The following is a 10,867-nucleotide window of genomic DNA, read 5'->3' on the forward strand; positions in this document are numbered from 1 at the left end:
ACCTTTTCATACTACAAAGTTGGATTATTCCATTTCTAAGAAGAGAACCTTTGTTTTCCTATCCTAGAGGTATGAGATATTTCTTTTCCTCTTTCATTGCTGGCTTCGCCTCTTTAGGAGAAGATGTAAGATGTAAGCTTTGGAGGCTTATGGTATCTGCCAGTGAAGATGATCACTACAGGGGACAAACCTGCAGTGACATGAAGAGCTGAAAGGAGAAGCCTTAGGACAGGACAGAAGAGCTAGGAAAGGCCAAAAGGATGAAATGGAGGACAACAGAAGGGATCAAAACAGCAGCAACAGTAAGAAGGAGAAAAGATATGATTTCTTTCTTTCTTTTTTTGCTCCCTGGGTGTAATGAAGGATGTTTTTCCCCCTTCTTCTTTCCATTTCTTCAATAAAAATGAACTAAAACAGAAAAAAAACCCACAAAACCCCAAAGAAATAAAATACCACAGATGCTAGACAGTGAGTTACTGACCTATGATGCAAGTTCAATCTTCTTTTTTAATGAATACTTAGGCAAAGTAGAACAACTTTGACAGGTAACACTTAAAAGCCCTGACTCCACAGTAAGTCTAGAGCTGGTGATTACTGCCTTGTGACCTAGGATGCTTGGTTTCAAGGTCCTGTCTCAGATGAGAAGGGGATTTGAAATGCCGTCTCTCACTTCCCAGAGTTTTATCCTGTGGGCTCCTGGAACTAGAGGCAGGTAGATATAGCTCCTGTCTGACTGGTGTCTGCTATGCATCTCCTGCCCACACGGCCCATTTCATGGTGGAGGGGTGGGACTGACATAAAGTACTGTGAGATCATGTGCATGGGCAGACCCAGGAAGCTGGCAACCAGGAGCTGCTGTCAAGCTCTACAGGGTGTGCATGTCCACTGGGTCTGACTGCAGTATCAAACAAAATTTCATTGTATAGGGACATCAGGTACCTACACAGCAGTACAAGGACTGAGCAGCAGATCTGAGGTTTTCGGGGGGGGGGGGGGGGGGGGTACATCCTAGGTGGGGTTCTAGGATCTGTGCCTAGGTCTACTTTTTAATAAACATATAATAACATTTGAAAATGTTACCCAATATCTTCAACTGGTCCAATTTTTCTAGGTGCTGCTAGGGTCAGTCAAACCTTCAGTATGTTTGTTCATTTTTTTCTAATAAGCCAGAAGTGTTGAGGAGTGAGCTATTTTAATAGGCATTGTGGACTACAATGACAAATGGAGCTAAGGGAGACTTTTGTGCTTGTGTGTCTTATAGCACAAAATACACCAGACTCTAGTCTGGTCAGTGACACTGCTGTGCGATTTATTACTCAGGGTTTTGTCCGTAGCAGGAACGTAACTATGTTGTGATTAAAAAAAAATAAAAAAATCTGTTTTTATTTGAGTTTTCCATTTTCCTAGTTATCCTAAAATTGTTCAGCTATGATCAGTGAAGAAGTAACTTAGTTACCAGTTCTCTGTTATTTAAAGCTGAAATATGTTAAATATGTGTGCTAAACATTTTTCTCTTCAATCTGGCCTCCTGCAGAAGCACTGCAGCTGGGCAGAGTGCTTCTAGCTCTGTCAACAGGAGTGTTACCATTGCTTCAGTGGGAACAAGACTGAGCCCATAAATCCAGGGTGAAGACATTTCTGTCTCTTCCCTCTGTTCTTGGTAGTGTTTTTGTTCTTCTCCATCCAACATCATGCTTAGTCACCATCAGCAGGTAGATTGTGCAATATCCGTTCAGAGACAAGTGTACTGAAAACAGTTCCCTAGGTCAAGGTCATAGCTTAGCTCCTAAAGGAAAAATACTGCCCTAAAAGAGCACCCTCAGTGGGAAGGCTGTTCTGAACTTAGAAGCATGTTCAGTGTTGTTGCATTTGAAAGCCAGGACAAGAGCAAGGCTCAAGAACCTGTTGCAACTCTGATTCACATTCATCCATGAGGAAGAAAGGCTTTTTATCTTACAAAATGTGATGCCTTGGGAGTTATCTTCTCGTAAGAATCTAGTGTCTGTAGTCCCTAATCTTTTCCAGCCTCAGCACCTGCAATTCATACTTAAGGTTACTAATAATTAGAGAGGCCTATTTTTGGAGGTGTTGGGCTCTATGGTTTCCTTTCAAGTTGTTTTTTTTTACACTGTGGTGATATTGCAATATAAATATACATAAAGGAACTTTGCACATGAAGAGAGTTGCTAGCCAAACAGTAATTCGCCATTGTTGCCACTAGGGGATGAACATTAAACAGCATTGAAACTGCATACTACTAGTGCCTCTCTCAAAGCCCGTTCTTTTCGAAGTATATGTGTATATTAGAACAGAAAACTAGCTGTATCATTAAACTTAAACATTAAACTCCAGTAGTCTTGGGAGTCTCCTGGAGAAATAAATGAAAGCGCAAACCCTGAAAACAAAAGAAATACTAGTGGTTCTTTTCATTTTGCCCCAGTGGATATAACTATATGTGAAGTGCAATAATAGCAATGTAGTTTTTGTATGTGTAGTTCGACATATGTAATTTCATATTCCCTAACATCCTGGCTTTTAAAAATTAGAGACAAGCCTTTCTTTGGAAACATCATTCACTAGGGGATAATGTATACTTTAGTACTATATAGGTCTATTTGAAGTCCCTTGGTATTCTAACCTGTAATTAACAATAATACTGTTGATGCAGAGTATCAGACACATTTCAGAAAACCCCTGAAGCACCAATTAATTCTATTAATTGAAAGGCTCATGAAAGGCTATCAGAGCAATATTGTGACTTTTGTAAATTCATGAGGACCTAAATTACTGTGATAAATGCTATACAGTCTTTTGTATTTCTTTTTAAACATTCTAAAGAGAGGAAATAGAAGTGGTTTCCAAAATCCTGAAAGCCCTTAGTTTTGTGCATCTGTCTGCCTGATATAGCTTCAGGACTTGCAAAGACGCAGTCAAAGTCAATTCTGTGTTACCACTCTAGCCAATTTGTTTCCCTCCACTGAGGAAAGTCTTTGGGATTTTTTTGACATCAGCTAGTTCCATGAACTTGGCAGGGTGGCAGCCTTATTTTCTGGAAAACTTTCCCAGCATTTACTGTGTTTGGAATCTTAGAAAGTTTTGCACTGCAGTTGGCACAAACCCAAAGACTTCTTAGATGTTAAGCAGCCATATTCCCCGGATTCCTCTTGCATTTGATGTAGCCTGAAGCAGGGCCTGAGAAGGACTTTCCCAGCAACTACATCCCTGGCCAGCTAAGGGCTGGAGCTTGGTCCAATTGGCCTTTACTGACCTTTCCACTTGGCCTAGCATCATGGAAGGGGACCAGCCTAAGTAGACAAAGGCACTTATGGGTATGACAGCTGAGTCTGAGTTTTGGCAGAAGATTGACATCAGGTATCCGATGGGCAGGGAATCCAGCAGTGAAGAGCAGGCATGGAAGACAGAAGACTTCAGTGTCTTATAAGGAAGGAAGCCACTAGAAGTCAGATAGGAGAAGACATTTGAAGACCAAGGAACTGGATGGGCTCAGGCAGGAGCCAAGAGTGACTTTGAGAGGTGATCGGGAGAGAGAAAAGCAGAATCAGTAACAAGACTTCCCGAGACGAGGATGAGAAGCCTGAAGAAGGAACAAGTGGAACTGGCTATTTGGGAAGGTACAAATAAACAAGAGACAGAACTGGGTCATTTGGATTAAGCATTGGGTCATGTGGCCAGACTAATCTGTGCTTGTCCCAGGGGTAGAGGATGGTTTTACGCTAACCTTGCACTTGCCTGATCTTAGTTCAGCCCCTGGCACAAATCATAGATGCTGACGAAATGCCTGCAAGCCCAAGGGGAATAACAGCACATCTGCAACCATGCCTATTTTATCTTAAAATCAGCTTGGGATCTACATCAGCCAGGAGCTTCCTGGTTGCCAGAGGAACCTGTGGAGGCCAGACAAGCAGCCTGGGTAACACACACAAACAAATACCAGAACATTAACTAAACATAAAACTAAGTGAGCATGCCTTGGCTGGTGACCTGAGGGGCAACATCACCCTACTGCCTGGCTACCACAGAAAGCCAGGTCTGAGGACAAGGCTGTTCTCCTGAGAAACTCTAAAGTGTTTCACTTCAGGAATCATTAGCAAAAACATTCTAATTCCTTTTAAAATCTGAGAAAGGCTGTAAAACCACAACTCCACTCATGCAAAAGCTTCCCTTGCCTCCATCCTTAATTTGCAGCTTCTTTTGAACAGGACCTCTCCCCTTTGGGGTAACTAGGTAGTGCCTGAGACTGGGCTGCAAAACCAGCATAGCCAGGAAAGTGCATGTTCTAGAGCCACACAAGTGCAGGGATATCTGTGTGCACATGGTAAATCTGTTCTGGGTCCCTGCTGTTGACACCCCATAGGTCACTTAGAAGTGTTAAACTCCGCCTAAATGTTAAGTAACAGACAGCAGTAGGAACTAATATGAGTATTATGCTTTTTACATCACTTCTTGACTGGTGTTTCAGAAAGAGCTACTGTGAGCTAAATTGCCATTTTGCCAATTCAGCTGTCAGAGAGACACCCTTCTTCACCCCGTGCAGCAGCTCCAGAGAAAAAACAGAAAACCCATACCCCCTCAAAAGCACACAGCTGAGCATTCAAGAACTCCAGTGAGACAGTGAGGTGCGTTTACAATCCAGGACTGAGGCAAACTCATTTTGAGCCAAAACTTCAAAACAAACTGTCATTAATTAGTAATCTCTAGAGGCTGGCTTCCCTCCTTGGTGCCTCTCACTATTTCCTCATCTCCCCAGCTAGCAGCAAAAACATTCCTGATTGCATCAGTTTCGATTACTCTTTAGATGAGGAGATTCTCCTTTGGCTAACCAGGATTGCATTCTCTGTGGCCCCTAGGACTTTGTCACTTAAGGAACATCAGCAACCCTAGAAGATTTGAATGCCACACAAAAGAGTATGGTCAGGAAGAGCTGTAGCAGGATGAAGAATGATTCTTACACAAAGTTCTTCCTCCCTTCTTTATTCCAGGCCTTCAGTCATTATAAATTGACACTGGCTCTCATGTAGAGGCACTTCTTAATTTGTACCTGACTCCTCCTAGATTTAAGAGGCAAAAAGAATTACAAACAAACAACAAAGAAAGAACATTTTGGAAGGAAAGAGGAAGTCTAACAGGCACCATAGTCAGGTGTGTGATTTCTTGAAGCCAGCTATTCCCACAGGAAGGATGTGATAGCACTATTGCCATAGGTATTTCAGTCAAGCTTCTTCAATTGTCAGTTCATGTTCAGTTGCTTCTTCAATGTTTTTAAGTTGACGAAGCACCCATTCTCCTTGTTTCTTTCTCTGTTATAGGAAAGAAAATATTATTTAGTCAACCTAATCCATTCAGATGTCACCTGCTTTAAAAAAAAAAACAAAAACCAAAAGAACATACACAAAGGCATTATGAACCCAGCTGGATTGTGGCTGAAGTTTTCCATTTGTTTTAAGCTAAGAAGCCTTTACTCTCAGAGTGGGCAAGTTTTCCTGAGTTTCCAACACACCCATGAACAATATGGTACAGGAAAAAAACCAAACCAGAACAGAATTTGATGGCTTCACACTGACACGACAGCCTTCAGAGTTGAACTCTGCTGTGTCCCTATCCTTTCTACGGGCTTTCCACAGGGTTCTTGCCAATAAGCTAAGTACTAGGAAATTGAGTTCTTGTGCTCCACAGAACAGAAGAATGAAGACCTGCATAAGGTCTATTAATCTAAGCTTTCCCCAGGAAACCCTACACTAATTGAAGGACTGTACACAAGACCCCATTTGCACTGACTGGCATTCTTTTTATAAACCACTATGATTTAGATTAAACAGGGAAAGAAGTAGATTATTTGTTTCTCCAGTTTTAGTTAACTTGCCAAGGTTAAGAAACTTAAGAATGGGAAGAAATCAGTGATTTAAATTCTCAAGTTTCTCCTAAGGAAAGATATATTAAAAAAATGTACATTTGCACTAGTGTACACAAGTAGTCATACAAGTTCACAAGCTGAAGCAAGTACTGGTTTGGAAGACTGCATCCCATCCAGCCTGTGATTAGGAATGATACCACAGAAGTCTAGCAGGTTATGACCCAATTCATAAATATATGCTCTCACTGGTAAAGTTGTGGAGATGTGGCGTAACTAAAATATTCCCATATTATAGTAAGATCTGTATATATTCAGCATTGGTAGGAAATTGTTTAGCTTCGCTATTTCATAACTAAGGGAAAGCAATTACCACAAGAGCTTTATCAGTTTTCTTCTTTCTGGTTTTTACTATTGGGATATCTTTTATCCCTGGTATTCCAGTAAGAAGCCATGAAGGTCCACTCTTGGGAGTTACTGCAGCCTCCTCAGATGCTTTGGTGAGAGCTTGAGTTTCCACATTTGAGACAACTTTGTCACTTGGCTGTTCATTTGATTCATCAGAGGCCAGCACTGTGGAAAGCCTCCTTCTAGAAAATGCAACCCGAGAGCTTTGGCTTATCTCTTTGTTTAATTCTTGTGAGTCAAATGTTGTTGAAAGCCTTTTCAGGGACACATGAGGGATGTATGCTTCAACACGTACTGATGATACTTGAGCTAACGATCTACTTAGATTTGATTTTGGCACTGGAGATCCATGAACTCTCTTACTGGCATCTTGGTCCTTGATTGACTGATTTGTCAGATCTGTAAGAGATGGCATTGTTCTTGAAAGCACTGAGTCTACCGGTGTGCTGTGTTTCACCATTCTCTTTTTCAGAGATCTTTTAACATTCAGAAAAGAATCTTCTTCCTCTGACATCTTGAAGACAGGTTTATTGCCTTAAGAAAGTAAGAAGAGAAAATTGTGTTAATGCTCACGTAGCGAGAGATGCCATGTAAGGTGTTCAGCTGCTACAAAAACAAATCCAATGTGTTCCTATTTTCATGTCTGCATTCTGTCTTTACATGGAATTCATCCTTTGTATAGATGAGTGTTCTTCAAGGGTTTGGAAGAGCCATGCTGAAAACAGAACATTAGAAGACAGCTTGTCACATGTACAATATTTACTCCTGTCCCAGCCCTCTGCATGTGGAGCTCCACATTTGCTAGATTTTTTTTTTAAGATATCTCATTAACTGCAACATCATTAAGACCATTTTCTCCTTCAAAGTATACAAATAATATACTTTAGGGGTTGCAGCTGCTAACATTGGGTAGGTGAATGAAAACTGTTCCATGCCAGAGAGATTACCATAGTGCAGCAAAAATTCGAGTGCTCTAGAGAGATGCGCAGAGAAGTTCTGGATTGAAGCAAGCACCTCTTACTCCAATTGCTATTTTGTTTCTCTTATTTTCTTAAAAAGGGGGCTCACAAACCTCTCATTCTCTCCTACTTACTTGACATTTGGCTTACTTCTGCTGCTGATCCTAAACTTTGATCCTAAAACAACTATGTTCAGTGCAAGTCTGTTTACAACTGAATTTACCACAATGGCAAGGTTGGTTTTGTTAGTAGAGTTTCCCCTACCCATTTGCCAACCCCCAACAAAAAAGGAACTTTACTTCTTACACATGGAGAAGCCTAAGATAAATACATCTTAAACTGGATATATTTAAGATAAATATCTTAATTAGATAAGCAGCTAAGTACCTCTAGTAACTGTTGAACTCTTTGCTTTCATGAAGCAGTTCAGATATTTCACACAGGTTGATTGCATGAAGCTCATCAAGGAGACAATATGTTTTAAGGACCTATATTCTAAGTCCTTTATATCAAAGGCCTTGGTGGGGGCTGGGGGCAACAAGATGAAAGGGGGCACAGGAGGACGGGGAGATATGTTTACTGAAGTAAAAGCCATCAGTTCTCCATTCCTTGTCAATGTTTTGCACCTGTTTAGGGTCTGAATTTAGCAGAGTTTCACAACCACTTTGTGTTTCTAAAGAACAGGAGGCAAGAGGTAGAGCACTGACTCTTTGATACAGAAAGTCAAGTATTTTGTGGTTCTATTATTTTTTTTTTCCCTCCTTAGAGGGGGAGGAAAAAACCCCGTTATCACTTTTATTTGGATACTTGTTTCTCCTCTCACTCCTTAACAGTGCTAGCTTGTGTGACACATTATACACAGCAATCAGCCTACAGACACTGCCTTTTTCCTTTACTGTTCAGCCACATTGATGTCCCTCAGTCTTTGTCATAGAAGCTTACTGTCAGTAAGCTTGCATGATTAAGCTTAGAAAGGGGATAAGGAGTTTGCAACTACCACCCCCTCACAAGCCCATCCTCAGCTACATATTTTGATGCCTTCCCCTTACTCATTAAAGTTTAGATGGTCAATTAGAAAGTATTTTTAATTTAACATTAATTTTTAAAGAATGTTTTCAACCAAAGCTTCTGAGAAAAACAACAAAAATTTTTTTTCTTTCACAATTTTCTTTGCTTTAGAGATACATATATACAAAGAACAAACTTTTTCTGTTCAGTTGTTATGAAAACACCATTATAGATAAAGAAGGGGAGAAGTCTAAAAACAACAAAGATAAACCATTTAAGAATATCAGTCTACCATGGAGAATGTATCTTGCATCAACTTTGGCAAAAGAAAATAGCCTTACCAGACTTACCAAGTTCCCTCTGATATCTTCTTCTGCCCCTCAGGTGATCTGGCTTCAGCTGCTACTTCACTTCTTATAGCCCTGCTACCCTCCCAACATCCTTTGCTGCAGAGACTCCCTAAATCACACATATAGTATTTTTTAGGAGTTTCAGCAGTACTGCTAACTGAATAAACTACTAAATAGAAATCTAGGATGAATTAATCATAGGAAAATAGGCTAGCCAGCTTATCTATGTGCTATGTTTATTGCTGTTTAGTCTCTGCTGCTTACTGCCTATTTCAATCACAAAAATACATCTAGTGGTTAATTGGCTTCACATGGCTGCTTAAGGTATGTTGAGGATCTGTCACAAGATGGATGTATGTTGGTGGGTATATGTATGTTGGTGGAGTATATCTGTTCCGTATGTTGGTGGAGTATATCTGTTCCCACCCTGATTTTACTTTCTCACTGCTTCTCTTGCCCAAAATATAAATGAGAAAACAAATGTCAAATCTGCTCTGAAAAAGCTCTTCTTTTAGGAAAATAGGTAGTGAGAATAAACTGAAGATTATTTTACGGCAGTCTGAATTTCATGGTGTTTGCAGCTAACAACTGTGGAAATGCTAGCATTTTATGTTGAAGCAAGGGTTTCAAAATATCAGCTCTTAGATGAGAATTACATTGGTTTGAAATGGTATGGTTCAGGTGGAGGACCATAATTTTTGTCAACAGAGAAAAGCAGCTGAACTGCATCAGCCCTGCTGAATTGCAAGTCAGCTCTGTGGTGGGTGGCAGTAAACAGCTGCTATTACCACATTGTAGAGCAAGCACAGGCATGCGGGAGCATGTGCACAAATATTGGGGTAGCCCCTTTTGACAAAGCATGACCTGTGGACCTTTAAAATCTAAGCTGATCAGACAGACCTAATTTCAGGGCTTTATGCGGGTGACCTGAGGTTATAGAGTGCATCTAGCACAGACAGGGGGGCGAAGGGCTGATCTTGCTGGGATTTGAACTTGTGGTTCCAGGGAGTCTGGGCATTTCAAACCTAATCATAAACCACCCTCTCTTTCTGCATTAATAATTGCACTATGAATAGAGAATTGGAGCTACCAGTTCAATATTTAGGAATAACAGTCTGTCAGTATATGGGGAAAGTTGCTAGGTTTAAATTATGTGCCCCTAAGGAACTGAAAGAGAGCTTGAGAAATGGAGGCACTTTACAATCACATGGATTGCACGAGTAAACATCCTGGAAATAAATAGTCTGTCCAGGATAAGCTATTTATTTCCTAAACTCCCAGGAGAGGTTCCTACAGGAATATTTTGAAAACTAAACAAAAACTATTTTGAGATATTTGTGGCTAGGCAAGAAAAAAAAAAAAGTTCTCAGTCCTTTATAAACATAGAAGAGGCTAGACCAACCCTTACCTCATTTTGAATATTAGTAGTTAGTTTTCAAACTAGTGGCCTTGTGGCTCGGTGAGCAAACCCACCAGGTCAGCCATACTGTACCTTGCAGAGCTCGGCAAGCCAGTTCTTTATATAGCACAGAGCGGAGAGTGATGTCTTGACATAGTGTTGCAATGTTTGCACTGTCCTGCTGTGTCAGTGGGACATAATATCGCTTCTCCCAGTGAGGCAGTGATGCAAACAACACTGCGCAGCCTGAACCTGCACGAGAAGCTTTTTGGTGGGTCTGAGCAAAACTGACATCATTTCACTGGACCCCTTCAAAAACTCTTGGCTTCCAACTTGTGCTTTGCCCTCCTCGCCATGCTTGCCTTCACTTTCTAGTGTATTCTTTTTGTGGCATCTCACAGTCCACCAGTGCTGTCTGTAGCTGCATCATCTTTATGCCTACCTTCCATGATCTTTTCCTACAAACCTCTTAGAAAATAACCTTCCCCTTTCCTGCAAAGCCATTACTTGCCATTTCCTCTAGTTCCTTGCCAAATGTTCTCAAGATATAAATTAGATTTGCAAGTTGTTCTCACTGTTAGCCATGGTTTCTCTTATGTCCTGCAGATTTAGCTTTTTATGAAGTGGTGGCAGGATGTTATAGAGAATAGGGAGGACATAGCTATGCAGAGATCAGACAGAAAAGAGTCCAAAATTAATGTAAGCATGTAGAGCTCGGTAGACCAGCTGCAGTGATGACATTACCTTGGCCTTGGTGTATCTGTAGCCTGGACATGAAACACCCAAGTTCTGGCATGAGTGCCACCTTGAAGGCTTCTTGCATCTTTCAAGGAATGACACACACTGTGTCCTGCACTCACACCTATTCGTTATG

At 40.9% G+C, this 10,867-nt stretch overlaps 1 protein-coding gene across 3 annotated transcripts; it reads right to left on the bottom strand.

Moving 5' to 3' along the window:
• Positions 1-4,976: 4,976 nt before the first annotated feature.
• CCDC201 (coiled-coil domain containing 201) lies at positions 4,977-8,807 on the bottom strand. 3 transcript variants are annotated; one of them, XM_087737713.1, is made up of 4 exons: positions 8,595-8,807; positions 6,938-6,992; positions 6,243-6,811; positions 4,977-5,318 (listed from the first exon to the last, which is right to left on the bottom strand). In XM_087737713.1, exons 3-4 carry the CDS (start codon positions 6,789-6,791, stop codon positions 5,232-5,234), a joined length of 636 nt encoding a protein of 211 aa, XP_087593839.1. In that variant the 5' UTR covers positions 6,792-6,811; positions 6,938-6,992; positions 8,595-8,807; the 3' UTR covers positions 4,977-5,231. The 3 variants fall into 3 exon arrangements, with proteins under 3 accessions (XP_087593839.1, XP_087593821.1, XP_087593829.1); XM_087737695.1 differs by lacking the exon at positions 6,938-6,992; XM_087737703.1 differs by lacking the exon at positions 6,938-6,992 and having other exon boundaries at positions 8,586-8,807.
• Between the last annotated feature and the right edge of the window lie 2,060 nt (positions 8,808-10,867).

Source organism: Nipponia nippon, unplaced genomic scaffold (assembly GCF_047370975.1).
Source record: "Nipponia nippon isolate SJK-2023a ecotype South Korea unplaced genomic scaffold, ASM4737097v1 scaffold_1, whole genome shotgun sequence".
In the NCBI taxonomy this organism is placed as follows: Eukaryota; Metazoa; Chordata; class Aves; order Pelecaniformes; family Threskiornithidae; genus Nipponia; species Nipponia nippon.

Bases quoted from the DNA above. Each gene is read 5' to 3' on its own strand.
- CCDC201 (XM_087737695.1), bottom strand. From the start codon at position 6,791: ATGTCAGAGGAAGAAGATTCTTTTCTGAATGTTAAAAGATCTCTGAAA. The intron at 5,319-6,242 runs GTAATTGCTTTC...TTCCTATAACAG, and splicing joins AAACTGATAAAGCTCTTGTG to AGAAAGAAACAAGGAGAATG.